General features: G+C 38.4%; 1 protein-coding gene across 2 annotated transcripts; it reads left to right on the forward strand.

Moving 5' to 3' along the window:
- Positions 1-3,296: 3,296 nt before the first annotated feature.
- On the forward strand, positions 3,297-15,983 carry tmed1a (transmembrane p24 trafficking protein 1a). Of its 2 annotated transcripts, none has more exons than XM_036567398.1 (4): positions 3,297-3,587; positions 10,125-10,222; positions 13,986-14,169; positions 15,198-15,983. In XM_036567398.1, the coding sequence occupies exons 1-4, from the start codon at positions 3,399-3,401 to the stop codon at positions 15,390-15,392; spliced, it is 666 nt and encodes a 221-aa protein (XP_036423291.1). In that variant the 5' UTR covers positions 3,297-3,398; the 3' UTR covers positions 15,393-15,983. The 2 variants fall into 2 exon arrangements, with proteins under 2 accessions (XP_036423291.1, XP_036423292.1); XM_036567399.1 differs by having other exon boundaries at positions 13,986-14,160.
- The last annotated feature ends 1,931 nt before the right edge of the window (positions 15,984-17,914 follow it).

Consider the following 17,914-nt stretch of genomic DNA (forward strand, 5'->3'; position numbering starts at 1 on the left):
ATTTGTGAAAGTCAACCTGAAATTTGCCTTTTTTTAGCTTTTTATTTCATGTCCCTGGACATGTCAAGCACAGTTCATCATATTGTGGTGTGAGCTCAGGGAGCATGGCATGCAAAGCTGTGCACGAATGTGGCATCACCTCTGTTAGAAAAGACCATTTCTGTTGGCATGTTGTTGTTTATGCTGTTTGTTATTGGTCTGAAATGTGTGAATATGCTGATGGTGTGTTACTGTGTTGGGCTGTAGCGTTAACTGTGTGGGTTAGTGTGTCAACCTTAAAGTGAAACCATATGGCTGTCTGCTTCCCCAGTTGTTGTTGATGTGCCTGTTCTGCTGGTGGAAATAACAGAGCACTTCTCGTGGCAGAAATAATGGCCTCTCTCCTTCTATGCCAATGCCGCAGTGGTGTCAGAAGTGGAACAGAGCTGCCAAGTGGCAAGAAATGGAATGGCGCTTCAACAAACTTACAGGTGGATGGCAAAGAAGAAGAGAAGCCAGCAAAAGAGAAGCCAGTGAAAGAGAAGACCGAAAAAGAGAAGCCGGCCGAAGAGATGCCGCAGCTGCCCACGACTTCAGAGAGGACAGTGAAAGTGGTTTAGCAGGCATATCTAGGCTGCGAAGGGGAACTGGCACCGGAACACTTCCTGAACTCGCTGCTGCTGGAGGAGCACATGCAGCTCACTGCACTGGCCAGCCTTCATGCAGCTGTCACAGAGGTGGACAGGGCAGAGCGAGATAGGCACATCAGATGGCTGGGAGGCAACCGCGTCGAGCTCAGGTCAGTCAACAGCGGCCAGGTCAACCTGTGGGGGAGAAAGAGGCTCTGGGGGGTTTGAGCCAAGTACACAAATTTGGGCGTTACTCAAATGGGATACATGCATATTTGGTTGAGTTGTCCTAGTGGACGGATGGGGCTCTGTTTGAACCCAGGAAGGAAACGCTGGACTGCAGTTTGGCTGCTTGCCAAAGTCAGAGGAGGATGGCGTGCCCAGAACAGGGTGCGCTGCAGAGCTGCAGCAGCAAGGATGTGGCCCTGAGTGAGCACCCAGCCTGGCCGCAACTCAGCATGTGCTAGGGACAGTGTAGGCATTGTGTAGGATGCCAGGATGGCTGACCTTTGAGGGGCAGGTATGTGGTGTGTGGGGCATGATATGCAAAGCTATGCCACATGTTCCGTCCTGCTTCATTAAAAAGACATTTGTTGTTGCTGTTGTTGTTATTTACGTTTTCACTGTTAGTTTAAGATGTGTTTGTGTGTTGACTGTGTTTTATTGTGTTGGGCTGTGAGTTAGTTAGTGTGGGTTTGTGTGTTTACCAGAGAGAGAAGTTAAAAGATATTATCCTGTCTATTTTCCTGTGTACTGTAGCGACTACAACATTTGGGCAGTCGCACTGGGGCTCGCAGTGACTGGACCCCCATATACATTTTTTTTTTGGGCCCCTCCAGGTTTGGGAATACTAAGAGATTTTCTGGCCTTTATCTGATCTGTCAAGTTGTGCAAAAGATGAACTAGAGCACAGCCACATCCATTACATATATACATATACACACACACACACACACACACACACATATATATATATATATATATATATATATGTGTGTGTGTGTGTGTGTGTGTGTGTGTGTGTGTGTGTGTGTGTGTGTGTTTATGGCAAGCCGAACAGGAAATATGGAATGAACCTTGATATATATATACAATGAACTTTGATATATATGGAATGAACATAGATATATATTGAATTAAAGTCGCTGTTGAAGGGTTGAGGATGGCCAACAAAAACTGTGCATCACTAAATGGACATTAACAAACTCCAGGTGGAGATTAAAAGAAGGGAATTCTGATAAAGTGACCAGTATCTATACACAGTGATCCTGTGGACAGAGTGACCTGAGAGTGGCTGATATATGATGTGAAGCTACAGACGGGTGGATCTTCAACATGTACATAATTTGAAATGGTGCAGAAGAAGAGTCAGATGAGGCCATAATTTCTGTTTGAAAAATGCTCTTTTATTGAGAGCAAGGGAAAACAATGCCGCTTGAAAAGCAGCTGAAAATTGAGGTAGGTCACTCCTAGCCCTACTCTTTCTTCTGATGGTCACCAAACACAAACACACTCTCACTAACTCTGAGCTGGACACAAAATAACACAGTAAACACATACACACGCTGTAACTGAAGAACAACAACAAAACAACATTAAATAACAACGAAAACAGTTTAGCAGGTGGGGGAGGGCCAAGGCTACAACACACACAACCCCAAAAGTCCCTCTCTGTCTGAACAAAACATTTTATGAATTATATTATTCATTTTTTTATCTCAATGTTCATTCAATATATATATATCAGTGTTTATTCCATGTATATATCAATGTTCATTCAATATATATCAGTGTTTATTCCATATATATCAAAGTTCATTGTGTATATATCAATGTTCATGAAATATTTCCTGTTTGGCTTGCCATATTATATATATATAAACCTCCTGCCCTGCCCTTCTGCCCTCAATCTCTCCTGGATTTAATTGATCTTAAATCACATACACTGTTGTGTAACATTAATTAACCACCACCAACCTAAAGTCTCTAGTGGTCCAATTTCTGCTTCCTAGCATAGCAATTTTACCACTGCTTTTACACAAACAGAAACAGAACAATCTGTTAAATCATGTGGAACCTTACATTTGTAGCTTCTGCTCAGGCCAGTTAAAGTTTTTTTTTATTTTTAAATGAATATTTTTAGGGACATTACAGAGTACACAATGAACACAGACATTACACCATACACTGTTAGAAATAAAGGTTCTGTGCAGGTACATTTTTCATTCATCAGGGTATAATTTTTTTTTAGTAATTTTTGCACTCATAGAAGTGCCCATATATACCCATAAGATCCTAGTTACTCCACTGTATTAAACTCAAAATACTGAATTTTGAAGAACGCTGCAGTTGTTTTATGTTTTATTTATTGTTATTAGCTGACAGAGATGTGTAGCATCTGGTTCAGTGTTTTAACTAAGTGACCTGGTTGCCTTCAAAATTTGAAGTTCATTGAACTTCAGTTAATAAGTTAATAGAATGTAAAACAGATTATTGTTCTGTTAACTTACTATTAGAAGTTCAATGAACTCAAAATGTTAAGACAACCAGGTTTCTGACTTATTTAAGTTAAAACATTGAATCTTTTTTCACAGTGTGTTTTTTTTAATCTGCAGTAAAACAGAGTTTTCAGTGTACCGACAGGGGTCGCTGTTCTGCCGTTTCATTGTGCACGGCTCCAAACGACTTCACCACTTCGTCATCAAGAGTTTCTGCAACAACAGGCAGGTTCTGTCATTCAGTCAGAGGAAAATGTCGGGAAGAAACAGCTGATTTAGAGGATTCGTCACGATGGAGCTCAGTTTGACGTGGCTCTCCTTCAGCCTCTGCGTGGTTTTGCTTCTGCTGCTCTCTGTGGATTTTACCATTGCCTTTGAGAAGAACCTGAACACTGAATTCACTTTCGTTCTACCTGCTGGCCGAGCTGAGTGCTTCTTCCAGCCTGTTACGAAGAACAGCAGCATGGAGGTGGAATACCAGGTTAATGTTGACACGAGATGAACCTTGTTTTCCCACAGAGCTGATGTTGAAAGCTGTTTTGGAGTATCACATACGGAAATCTGATATATGGCCATAAGCAGATACATTAGAAAGGGTCAGGCATATAAGATACACATACATACATGTTCTGCACGCAGATGTAAGTATCAAATATTGGACATATATGTATAATATATGGATCATACATATATGTCTGATATATGGTTGAGTACCATTATACCAGTACCAGCACAGTTATAATTGGTACTGTGTTAACTGTTTGCTTTTAAATATTAAATTATTTAAATGTGTCAGGGAACAAAAGTTTCATTAGGTTCATCATGATTAAATGATTTGATTGCATAGCTTAATTATGCATGTTTTAGAGTTTAGTTATGCTGTTATACTAATTTTCACTTCATTTGGAAGTGGAAGAAGCAAAGAAGAGAATATCGCTGCTGTCGGAACAAAACCTGGTATCTCCAAAATGTTAACATTTTACAGGAGAAGGAAAAAAACATACTTTTAATGTAAGTCAGTGGAACCAGACTTTTTTTCCAAGTCATTTTGGGTCGTTTCTTTTGGTCCATTCGTCGTGAAATTCACATACAATGTAAAGACCAACAGGCATTTTTAAATTATGTCAAAAACTAAAAAAAAAAGACAAAAATAAAGATATGAGGGTTTGTTCCAACAGCAGTGTTATATGAGTGATATGCCCTCCATATATCAATAATGTTTCTATCATATATATATATAGTGGTCCTTTTTTAGATGAAACATACACTCAACAGACTCTCAGTAAAATGTTAAAAACGTATGAGGGTTAGGATTAGGTTTTGGGTTGAAGTTAAGGTTAGGGTTGGGATTAGGGCCAGGGGTAGGGTTAGGTGTTGGGTAAGGTTGGGTAAGGTTAGGTTTTACGTAATGGAAGTAACATATTAACAATACATCTACTTAATGTAAGTAATGTAGCAACAGAACATCTACAAGATATTTACTTCAGTGTATTCAGATGCTTCACTACTGCTACTTCACTGATATGCTGTTGATGTGTTACTGATAATTTGTTATTATTGTTTATCAATCATCTACAAAAGACCACTCCAAATAAAGTGTTACCATATATGTCCCATATTTGAAAACAGGCACTTGCAAATAAGTTGGCATATCTGTCACATATATGTCCATATGTGACTAGTAAAAGTTGGATAAAAGTGAATATGCTAATGTCATATACAATCCCACTTCCAAAAGAGTTGGAATGCTGTGAAAAATGTAAATTTAAAAAAAATACAATGATGTGCAAATCATTTAAACACTATATTTCATTGAAATTGCTTCAAAGACAATGTATCAAATGGTGAAACTGAGACATTGTATTGTTTTTTGATAAATATATGCCCATTTTGAATTTGATGCCAGCAACACGTTCCAAAAAAGTTGGGACGGGGCAACAAAAGGGTGGTAAAGTTGTGTAATGCTAAAAAAAACACCTGGTGGTTAGTTGGCAACAGGTCAATAACATGATTGGGTATAAAATGAGCATCCCAGAGAGGCTGAGTCTTTCAGAAATAAAGATGGGACGGGTTCACCACTCTGTGAAAGACTGTGAGCAAATAGTGCAACAATTCAAGAATAACATTTCTCAACGTAAAATAGCAAAGAACATTTGCTTTTCATCATAAACAGTACATAAAATCATTAAAAGATTCAGAGAATCTGGAGAAATCTCTGTATGCAAGAGACAAGGCCAAAAACCAGTATTTGCTGGCCATGATCTTTGGGCAGCACTTCATAAAAAACAGACAAGATTCTGTAGAGAAAATCACTGCAGGGGCTCAGAAACATTTCTGAAAAACATGAAAAAAGTTTGGCGCTGCATCCACAAATGCTAATTCAAACTCTAAAATGCAAAGAAGAAAGCATATATATAAACAAGATCCAGAAATGCTGCCACCTTCTCTGTGGTCCGACAAATCAAAATTTGAATTTCTTTTTGGAAATCATGGACACTGTGTCCTCTGGGCTAAAGACCACTCAGCTTGATATCAGTGCACAGTTCAAAAGCCAGTATTCATGATGGTATAGGGGTGCATTAGTGCACATGGCATGGGTGACGTGCATATCTATGAAGGCACCATCAATAAACATGATTTGGCAACATATGCTGTCATCCAGACTTTTTCAATGAAGGCCTTACTTATTTCAGCAAGACAATGTCAAACCACATTCTGCACGTATTACAACAGCATAGCTCCATGTTAAAAGAGTCCGGGTGCTAAATTGGCCTGCCTGCAATCCAGACCTGTTACCACTGAAAACATTTGGCACATTATGAAATGAAAAATATGACAAAGGAGACCCTGAACTGTTGAGCAGCTGAAATCCTATGTTAAGCAAAAATGGGAAAACATTTCACTTTCAAAACTATAGGAGTTTATCTCCTCAGTTCCCAAACACTTACAAAGTGTTGTCAAAAGAAGAGGTGATGAAACACAGAGGTAAACATGCCCCTGTCCCAACTTTTTTGGAACGTGTTGTTGGCATCAAATTCAAAATGGGCATATATTTTTCAAAAAACAATAAAATTTCTCAGTTTCAACATTTAATTTGTTGTCTTTGTACCATTTTCAATGAAATATAGGGTTTAAATGATTTGCACATCATTGAATTTAGTTTTTATTTACATTTTGCACAGCGTTCCAACTTTTCACATATCGGAGTTTCAACTGGAACAAAAGAACCCGCAGTAGAAATGAATGAGAGCAGAGTTGATAATGAGTCAGTCATGCTCTGAGGAGAAAGTTTCTGGAAATATTCGAATTGCAGCTCTGTGGTTTTGTGAGCAAACGTTAAGCTTTTCTTTGTCTTAATCATTTGCATTGTTTTTTCTGCCTCAGTGTGGGGTAGTCATCAGATTTTCGCTGAATCAGATGACATTAAGAGAGCTGTAGTAGGAGGACGACTGTATGCCACATCTCTGATCACAGATTACTCTGTCGAGAATCTGCTGTTGCTGTTCGTTTTAATCAGGCTCCTCCTGACCTACGCCTTACATTCTCAGTGTGTCAGCAAACACAATTGGCATCACTATCAGCACCTCCAACGATCATTCAAATGGGGAGAGATGGTAGAGCTGCTCATTTGAGGTCAGAATTGAAGATCTTGATCATTCCAGGATGTGTAATTCAATACAGTGGCACCAAAAAGTATTTGGCCACTTTAACCATTTAAGCATTGGTAAACTTTATTGACTTTCTTTGGGTTGCTTTATTAAATGCTTAACAAAATGACATTTATTTCAGAGAGACTTTTAGCACAACATCAGATTGATGGTAGACTCCATCTGTGTGGAGGAACCCTGGAGAAGAACTGTAGATCACACTGAGGCTACTAAAGCAGAGAAAGTCTGGGGCTGTTTTTCTTACATATACACTTAAAAAGATGGTTCTTAAAGGGTTCTTTAGTAAAGAGAATGGTTCTATTTAGAACCATAAGTTCTATATAGAGCCATTTCATGCTTAAGTGGTTCTTTTATATGGTGAAATGGTTCTTCAGATTGATGGAGAATGTGTTGTATGTGTCCCTTTTGAAACTAGAAAACAATAGAACAAACTTTTTTGGTGCTATATAGAACCAGGTCCTTTGTGGAACCATACACAACACATTCTCCTTCAATCTGAAGAATGATTTCACCATGCAAAGAACCGTTTAAGCATGTAAATGTTTGTATATAGAACTCACGGTCCTAAGAAGAACCATTACCTTTACTGAAGAACCTTTTTTAAGTGTGTAGAGTTGGTGAAACTCATCAGCCACACAAGTAAAGACAGTGAAGAATGTGCTGTATATGGTTCTATCTCAACAAAGGGTTCTATATGGCACCAAAAAGGGTTCTGCTATTGTTGTGATAAGAGTTGTAACAATAGATGAAATGGATGAAATGGTTCTTCAGATTGATGGAGAATGTGTTGTATGTGTCCTTTTTGAACATAAAACACAACAGAAGAACACTTTTTTGGTGCTATGTAGAACCCTTTTCAAAACATTTTTTAACAATCTAAGGAACCCTTGATTCATATAAAGGTTTTTTGAGTGTTCATGGTTCTATATAGAACCATTTTCTTTAGTAAAGAACACTTGAAAAACCATCTTTTTAAAGAGGGCACCTTTTGAAAGAATTCTTTGTCAAAAAGAAAGTGACAGTATTGGAATGGCCTGTTTAAAATACAAACGCACTTGATTGAACATTTTGTTTCCCAACCCAATGAACTTTTACATTTTAAGTATGGCACAAATGTCTGAATACTTCAAATGTCTGGAGCCACTGTGTGTCATTTCCTTTTAACCCTAACCGAGGAGATGGAAAAAAAATAGTCTTAACTTGCAATGTAAGTTCATGTAAAGAGATTTTGTCTTTGTGCTTTTGTCATGAATTTTTTTACATAATGTAAAGAGCAGCTGATCAGTGATCAGTGCGTTTTCAAATTATGTCAGAAAATGATAAACGACAAAAAAGCAGTTGCAAGGTTTTGTTCTGACAGCAACGATATTGTTTAGTCATCGTTATCTCAAAGACTGCAATATGCAAATGAGTGCTGTAAGTAGTCGCTTCTTGTGAGCATCCTGAGTAATCTCAGATGTTCCAGATGAGCGTTTGTGTGGGTGTTTTGAGGAAGGTAGTGACATAATCCAAAAAATGTACGTATGTTTGGTCAAAATAATGCAGGCCATCTCATACCAGTGTGGTTTTAATGGTGCATTCCAGCCAAAATGAAAAAATTTAACCATTTCTTCAACTGTAAACAGGCCTACACTCATCCTACAGCTGTGCCAAAAGAGTCTCTAGAGTTAGTTTTTCCAGTATAAAGCCTAGAAAACCCCTTTCTGATGATGTATCTTGAAGGTGGGAAGGATTACAAGTGCTTTGGGGCGAATACATGAGGGAGGGCTGTAGGCTAATGCGGAAGGAAGCCAGATAGCTGACGTTACTGCTAATAAGCTGAATATCTCATCTGTATTTACTAACCTTTACATCAGTGCATTTTCATTAGGGGATTCCCGGTAGTTGAATGTATTTACATAATGCATGCTGGGTATTGTAGTGAGAGAGAATATTGATGGATATAAACACAAAAAGAATACAAAATCATGAATTCTGTCAAAGTGATGAGGCTGATGGACAGAGTGCTGCTCTGCAGAAAATTACATAACACAACAAATAACATATTAAATGCAAGTTTTTGAACTGTCCCTTTATAACAATTACATATTGCAGTTGCAATGTGGTATTTTTGTCCACATCATGCAGCCCTTGCTGCTAATAGTTGTATCCTACTACATTGCACTGACTTGTATGTGTTTTATTCATTTTGATTCTGAAATAATGGTCTATGTTTCTGGGCTCTATGTGGAATATAGCTGTGCAGCTGCTGACCACGTCAAGAGCTCCAGTCCAGTCAGTGAGATGATCAAAGCCAGTCAGTGGACTCTATGCCTGCATTATTCACTCTCCATAATGACAACTGGGCTTTAGTTCAAACCACGGCCAGTTCTAGCAGTAAAGTGGTTTAGCGTTTCTTTGCTTTAAAAGAGAATTCTACTGGTTTTTTTCTAAATTTCTGCATAATTCAGTGGTTCAGATGTAAGCAAAGTTATTCAGAGCGGTTTGATGTGAAGTGGCTAATTGTAGAGAAACTTACAGGCTCTGATTTCTTTACAGTGGTGATTGGAACCAGGGGTCACGATGTCTATAATGTAAATAAAGCCATTTTATTGACTGTCCGAAGTCGTCAGTGAACCTACACATGTCTTTTGTGTGTTTATATGGAATGTTAATCATGCTAAAATAGTGGTAAATTTGGAAAAAAATAAGTTTTATTTAGGGACTATTTTGCTGTAACACTGTAAATGTATCTCTCCCCCTGAAATTATTTAAAAAATTCTGTTTCAGGCCAAAAGCCTGTCTCAAAACTATCATAAAACAATGTCTAAGGCATCAAACAGTGTACTTGTATCCATTTCAGGTAATAACTTTCTGTGATAAAGTTTTAGAGGGATTTAAATCTTCAGCCGTCTGGTTCCTATCAGCAGTTCTGACTCGGTAACAATGTTTTTTTACATCAAACAACTCTGAATGACTCTACCTACATCTTATTGATGTAGTTAATGCAGAAATGTTCACTTTCACATGCTCACCATAACCTTTTCAATGTATCAGCTGATGCACAAGCCTCATCTTAAACTGTAGGATCACAAAACTGTGTAGTGCTGCGGACTCTTCAGGAGTAGAAGGCAGCACAAGCCTGCAGAGACAGTTGTCGAGAGCAGGTAGAATTTGCTTATGCAAAAAAGAGGGACAGAAATGCGTATGTCTTCGAGTTCTTGTTAGATAGACTAATATGGCATTGATCCTGTGAATGTACCTTATGAGCCACTAGTACTCCGTCTGTGTTTTTCCATATGTATTTGACCTGTTGGAGCTAATGAACCCAGGTGGACTCACCTGTTCCATTTCTGCATTTCTCTTTACAGGTTCTTGCAGGCTCTGGGCTGGACGTAGGCTTCACACTAATCTCCCCCCATGGCCAAAGGCTGGTCTCTGAGTTCAGGAAATCAGACGGCTTCCATATGTGAGTGTGAATTAGTGCAGCATTGATCCACACCTTGACACACTAACACGAACGTTTATTATTGTGTGTATTTATTATATGTTTATTATAGAATGTTACACCATCAGCTAACAGGACACCAGGACAGGAGGAGTCATTTGCATATCATTTGCATGGCTGATTCCCGCTCTTGCCAGTGTCGCTTATATTACGTATTTAGAACATTGCTGTTGTAACAAAGCCTCATCTGTCTGGAAAGGTAACTTTACAGGAACAGGAAAAACAGTCAAAATAAAAAGGACACTCTGTACTGAACTGTGACTGAGGTGGACAGACTACTGTTGTACCTTGGAGGGAACATTTACCTCGTTTGTACCTTCATGAATAAAAATTTACCTGTACAGAACCATTTTTTCTGACGGTGTAGGGATACACTTATTATGAATTTAGTCGATTCCAATTTCTTTACCGTCAAATTGGCCAGTGCCAATTTTTCCTGTTTAATGAGCCAAATTGATAATAAAAATGTGTTGCCTTAGGCAATATGATGATATTTATTGCTATTATGATACATTACATCATAGTATGTTACTGTGTGCTTCTTTGAGCACATTGTGGATTTTGTCAGTACCTAGAAGACACTTCCCAACTGCATGTTTGATTACAAAGAGAGGATAATTAGCCACTGGATTTAATTGGACCTGAAAACGGTACGAAAACATAATATTTTATGTTTCACTTCATTGTGCCTTTAACCTCTTAAAATATCAGGCTTGTTAGAATCTAAGTCCTATTATTCAGTAACTAAAGAGACTTCAGTGCAAACTGGTTGAGCTATTCCCAGGTTATAGAAGTGTGTAATAAAATTTTGGCCATTTTAAAGCAGTGCTGTATGAGGGGTCGAAAGTTATGATGACATTATATACTGTAGAGGGTAAAATACCTAAAATCCTTGCAATCCCTGGCTGAGGAACATTATTTTTAAACTGTTCGCTTTTTTTCTGATGCATTTTCTACAAAGTGGCCATGACCATCCTTGCTCATAAAGGACTCTGCCTTTCCTGGATGCTTCTTTTATGTCCAAGCATGATTGCATCACCTGTTTAAGATGTTTTTGGACATTTCACAATGCTTCTAATCTTTAATTGTCCCTGTCCCAACGATTTGGAACGTGTTGCAGGCATCAGTTTCAGAATAAGCCTATGTTTACAATTTTTTTGGAATTGGTTTGTACAGTTTAAGTCATAGACCTTATTTATCATGAGCACGTCATTGAACATTTGTCCACAAACGCGTGTGAGGAGGGTCGAGTAATAATCATGCTGTACAGCACAGAATACAAAAGAAGAAAAAAAATATTACATGGAAAGACTTTTGTGTTTACATGTGTTTTCTCAGGGGTCTTTGGTACAGCCAGATGTTTACCTCATTCAGAAAGTTTCTACTTAGTGACAGGCTCTAAATAGCGGCAGTGGTGGACAGTAACTAAGTAAATGTAATTCATTACTGTACTTAAGTAGTTTTTCGTGTATCTGTACTTTACTGAAGTTTTTCCATTTTGGACGACTTTTTACTTTCACTCCTGTAACGTGCCGAACAGATTCAGACGCTTGCAGAGATAAAATACAAAGGAGGCTTTACTGGGATATTCACAGTCCAAGGTCGTGGTCATAAAGCATGCATGGGTCAATTCCAGAAAACAGATGAGAGACAAAATCACAAACATAACACGAGAGGCAAACTATCCAAAAAGGGAAAGGCAAAAACACAGGCAGAGGGTCACAGTCCAAAATCCAAAATCAGGCAAACAATCCGAAGGGCTGGGCAAAAAGGCAAAGGCAAAGAACAAAGGCAAAGGTCATGCACGACATACAGACACAGGAATAACCGCTCAGTAGATCACAGAAACGGATGCAAAACCTCGCAACTGCCCTAATCTAAAGCCCGGGCTTATATACTAAACTAGTTTCGTCATATGGTCAATAACACAGGTGACACTCGTTAGTATTCGGGAGAGCGAGAGCGCGGATAGGAGCGCACAGTCATGTGATGAGTCAGGTGACCTCCCGGAGATGGATTATCGCAGAGCCCTATAGAGAGATATACGGCTATACGATTATCTGGATACATAAAGCCTTTATACTTTATACTATACGGCTCTGGATTATCGTTGTTTGTCGGCTGTTTGGAAGTCATGTGATCTCCCAGAGGATTCTGGGAGATCGAGTCCGAATCCAACGAGGCACTCGGAGGATGCGTGACAACTCCATTTAAAAGTCAAATATCTTATTTTTTACTCCACTAATTTATGCAAAATCTGTCGTTCCTTTTGGCTTATGTGTGTATAAAAACGTAACATGTCAAAACGAAAGAAGCGTGAAGCAAACACGCCAATCAGGGCACAGCGCGCACTTTGTTTTGAGCTTGTTTTGACCTGTCGGACAAACTGACCCAGGGCAAGCACACAGTTCAACGTCAAGCCGCAGCGTGAAATTTTGGGAGAGTCTATTCAACATAAATGATGAACTAACCTAACTTTGTGTAAATAGACCACAATATAGAAATATGTACACGTATGCAGTTGTGACTGGCATCTGTCTTTTTCTGAATTTATACAAACACTATTTCATTTTATAGTAAATTTGTTTTTGCTGGTTTATGTTTATGAACAGAGACCTGCAGATGGAATATAGTAGAGGAAAACTCATGTGTGAACCTGTTTAAAGCAAGTTTTTGTTAAACTTAAACTTGTAACTAAATTGCAAATAAAACTTAAACCGAAACTTTGCTTGTTTGCAAAAGGTTATTTCAGACACAATGGAAATTGTTTGCCTTCAGTGTTTTGTGCTTATGATCATTTTAATAGAGATCAGTGTCAGACTAATTAATGACATTCTATTAAAAAGATTGGTTTACCAAGAGTGACACTGGAGTATTCTTACCTAAAATGAGTTAATGAAGCAGAGTCTTGTTACAAAAATGGTAATAGGACATCAGAGTCAATCTTTAATCTTTTAGTACTTTTACTTTTGATACTTAAGTACATTTGAAGGCAAATACTTTTGTTCTTTCACTCAAGTGGAGGTCCAAAGGGAGGACTTCTGCTTTTACTGGAGTAATATTTTACCTTGGGTATCTACTTTAACTCAAGTACATGATTTGCATACTTCGTCCACCACTGATTAGCAGTGAACAACATGACAATACTTTAATGTTATCGTAATATGTTACAATACCCTTTTCAGAGCATATTGTGGTTATTGTCAGTGCTTAAAGACCACTGACCAACTGAATGTATTATTACAAAGACAGCATGATTATTTTGTATGAGTAGATTAAGTGCAGCACAGTGTGTAAAACTCTGGAAAATGTAAAATCGTAATGTGTATCGTGAAAATGTATTGCGATGTGAAATTTTGCCATATTGCCCACCCGTAGCTCTAATGATCCAACAAAGTGACCCTAAAGCAGGGCTCACCAATCTTCTCGGCAAAAGACCTGGGTGGTTGCAGGTTTAATACCAACAGAAGTACACATGATCAATCGCTTGACTGAATGAACAAGTAGAATCACATATTGATTCTAATGCTCCAAAACTGATTTAGCTGAATTGCAACCTGAATAGATGCACCATGATCAATGTGTTTGACACCCCTACTAGTCAATCCAAAGGTCCCCAGAGTCATTCCTTCTAAACAGTTGGTCTCCACTTATCTTCACCATCTTTGGCATACTCTCTGTAACTGTCCTCTGCTCTCTTGCTCTATTGATTACTGTGTCTCAGGGTGGACCCCACGGAGGAGGGCGACTACAGGATCTGCTTTGATAACAGCTTCAGTACGTTGGTGGAGAAGATGGTGTTTATGGAGGTGATTGTGGACTCACAGGAGGGGGCTGATGACTGGGAAAATTTAGCGGAGCCTGAAGACACACTGGGGTACAAGCTGGATGACATCAAGGTACATCATGTATGGTGAAAATGCTTTTTATAATTTAATAAAATGCTATGATGTCATTGTCCCGATGATAAATGCTGTTGCTGGCATTCATTAGTGCTTCATATAAACTTGCTTATGTGGTTTCTGACACTGTTATCTATCAAAACAGACAAAATCCTATTAAATAGCTAAAAACAGTAGTAGCACTATGAAGTCTGTATTTTGTCTTTCCTTTTCTCTGTTTTCATAGACAGTGTGTCATACAGTGTCAGAAACCACATAAGCAAGTTTGTTCAAAATTACGTAAAGGAACATTTACTGATTTTTCAAAATTTCGAAATAAGTCAGCGGTTGAGATGTAATCAAAGCTGAGAGCGGTTTGATGTGAAATGATGAGAAACGACTTAGATTCCTTTACAGAGATGTTGATAGGAGCCAAATATCTCCAACACAAATATAGCCATTTTATTCACTGCACACATCTATTCTTTTATATCAAATGTTGATGGTAAATCTGAAAATATATGTTTTCTTTATACACATATATATATATATATATATATATATATATATATATATATATATATATGTAAATATTATACCTAAGAATTTTGATTAATCGTAAAATATGGTAATCAAGATGAATATGAATTAAAAAGGAATAATAGACTCATTCAGTAATTCAGATTCAGTAGGTACCGTGAACTAAGTGTGGACTCATAGAGGTTCTCAGGGTTAAAGGGGTTAAAAATATATTTTAAGCCGAAATCTTATCTCAAATCTATCGTAAAACAAAGTCTCAGCCAGTGAATTCATAACCATCTCATATAGTGACTTTCTGTGGTGTAGCTTTTAGAAGCATTAAATGCTTCAGATTTCTGGTTCTTATCACCACCACTGTGAACAATTCTGACTTTCTAGAACGATGTGTTTCACACGAAACCACACTGAATGAATTTGTTTACATCTTATTGCAGAAATTTGCAAAAATTTTCCCCTTGAATTTACACTTTTGCTCAGTACAGTACTTTCTCTTTCACTCTCTGTCTGTCCTGCAGGAGGTCATGGAGGCTGTTCACAGGAACCTAGAGCGCAGTGGTCAGACGCAGGCAGTGCTGCGGGCGTTTGAGGCGCGAGATCGTTACCTGCTGGAGGATAACCTGTGGCGCGTGTCCTTCTGGTCCAGCGTTAATCTACTACTCATCCTAACTGTTGCCTTTGCACAAGTTTATGCGGTTCGCAGGTTATTTTAAGACTGATAAGTCTGCTTGTTGGACTCACATACTCCTCACAGACTCCTGGACAGGACAGTCTGCGTGAGGTGACGCTGCTGGATCTACAGAGTAGTGGGTACTGTGGGTCCGTTTCTGAGACACAAATTAAGCTGATCTTAAGCTGCCCTGAAATTATGAATTGCCACTGAAACCCATTTTAACCAATCAGTGGTGATTCTGACTTGAAAAGCCTTTATATGTGGCAGTACTGTACTTTTTTGGGGTACACATTTCGTTTTTTTATGTTACCATTTTCCAACCCCTCCTTATTTTTGTATCTGCTGAAATGTTCTGATTAGTTGCCCCTTTCAAAAAGCCATCCAGGCTGAAATGAACAGAACCAGCTGTTAAGGCCTGAAATGCTCAGGGACGTCAGAAAATATAAACCTCAGACATTCAGATCTTTTGGAAGCCTGCAATGATACATGACATCACAACCATGATGAATTCAAAGTGGGCTATTTTTGCAGTTTACTTTTCATATATGGACTGTATAAACTGAGGAGTGAACGGCATGATTTACAACAATGTTTACATACTGTATTAAACTCTTTCTACCCCTGGACTCAATATTTCTTTTGTGTGTTTGTTGCTGCTGTTCTGTGTTTTCTCTGTATATGTTGTCTGTGTTTGGCCACATTGAGGCTCTCTATGGTTTAAAAGAAGGCGCTGAGATGCTACATGGCAGCACCCACAATAATATCTGTCTGGTTTAAAAGAAGGCGCTGAGATACTACATGGCAGCACCCACAATAATATCTGTCTGCAGAGCCGCAAAGCCACAGTTTCACTCCAGCAGGTTCAAGCCAGTGGCATTCAGTGCATGCGTCGACACTTGTTTTGGTTTTTCTTAGAGAGTTTGAGGCTAATCAACATTTCAGTCGTTTTATGTGGATTTCCAATAAATGCATGATAAATTTGTGCTGGTCTAACGTTATATTTGAAGCTTTAGGCTAAAAGAACTTTGGTTTGAATGCATACAGAGATTCGCCGGCTAAATATTACACGAACGATGGCTTATAGTTTAACCGGTTAGCAATGGTTGATTCATATATTGGTAATGATATCCCTTCCTGAATGGAAATATGCATGGCGACACATACAACCAGCACAAATAGTCGCTGTTTACATCAGAGCCGTTATAAACAAGGACACGGGCCACTGGTTGAAAAATGAACAAGACGCTCATAACCCTCAACTTTCCTATAAGGACTTCGTTTACATGGCACAATCGCACTGTCCTACTGTGTGTGCGTTCCCCTGGCCTGAAACCGCTGGAGTAGAACTGCAGGTGTAAATCTGCGACTCTGCAGTCAGACTCTTCTCCATGGCAGAGGTAAAAAGAAACAAATTACATTGACTCTTGTTACTGTACTTGTGTACATTTTTCACTATAATTGTACTTTTTGGAGTAAAATGTAATAATGTTGTGTTCTTACCTTTTGTTAGCTTCTTAAATGTTGTTGTGATCTCAGTGGGCCCCTGTAACTTTTACTTGAGTTCATTTTTAATTCTTTTACTTTGCTAGTTTAATTTTTAATAACATTACAGCGTAAAAAATCAGCTCATAAACCAATTAGAAGAAAGCCCGGTTAACAGAGCAGCAACTTAAAACCGCCAAAAAAAAAAAAACGGACAAGTTCAGAGACGGTGAGTTTAGTCAAGAGAAGAAGCAGCACGCATGAACAACAGACTTTGCACAAATGGTCATCGTTTTCAAATGAACTGAAGAAAACGGTGTTGTTAGCTATCAGCTGACAAACACGTCTCCCGAAACCTGCCGAGACCGTACAAAGCTCAACTTCTGCCCTGAGGGAGCTTAGCTAATAAGCTAATCCTAGCTAAACTGGTACTGTGTTTATTCTTTTCTTCTTACTTTGCTGCTTTAGAATACACTAAATTTAAAAACTGTTGAGAATTCTTTTATGGCAAATGTCTGTTTAAAGCTCAGTTTAGCTTGTTAGTTAAGATATTTAGATTCTAACTTAGCTGCATTAACTTGCTCTTGGTTAGCTTGCTAGCAAAATAACAACGAAGGTAATGGTATTAGCTACTAGTGCTAATAATATGTAATAGTACCACTGTACTTGGGCGTTTAGCTCTCAAAAGCAAGATGACACATTCATATAGTTATCTGATTCAGGTTAATACAGAACAAGCAGGATATTGATAATAGTGCTAATATCATACAGTCTAATAGTAGGCTATAGACTTGAGCATTTTGACCACAGCATTTACTAACATTAGCTAAATAGATGACAATATTGACTAGCTTAGCCTGCCTCATAATTCAGCCAGGTAATGGTACAAGTCAAAATAAGTGATCGCTGGCTACTCTGTGGAGTAATTTTTGACACCGATTTTGGGATAGAAAAGAGAAACTGAGGGAGTCAATTCAGATTTAGTTTTTTATATATCTGGCCCTTTCATCGGGCAGAAGAGTATTGAAATAGGCTGGTGTTGACATTTTATGTCAAAGCTGATTCAAGGTGTGGTAAGAG

Source organism: Colossoma macropomum, unplaced genomic scaffold (genome assembly GCF_904425465.1).
Source record: "Colossoma macropomum unplaced genomic scaffold, Colossoma_macropomum, whole genome shotgun sequence".
Taxonomy (NCBI): Eukaryota; Metazoa; Chordata; class Actinopteri; order Characiformes; family Serrasalmidae; genus Colossoma; species Colossoma macropomum.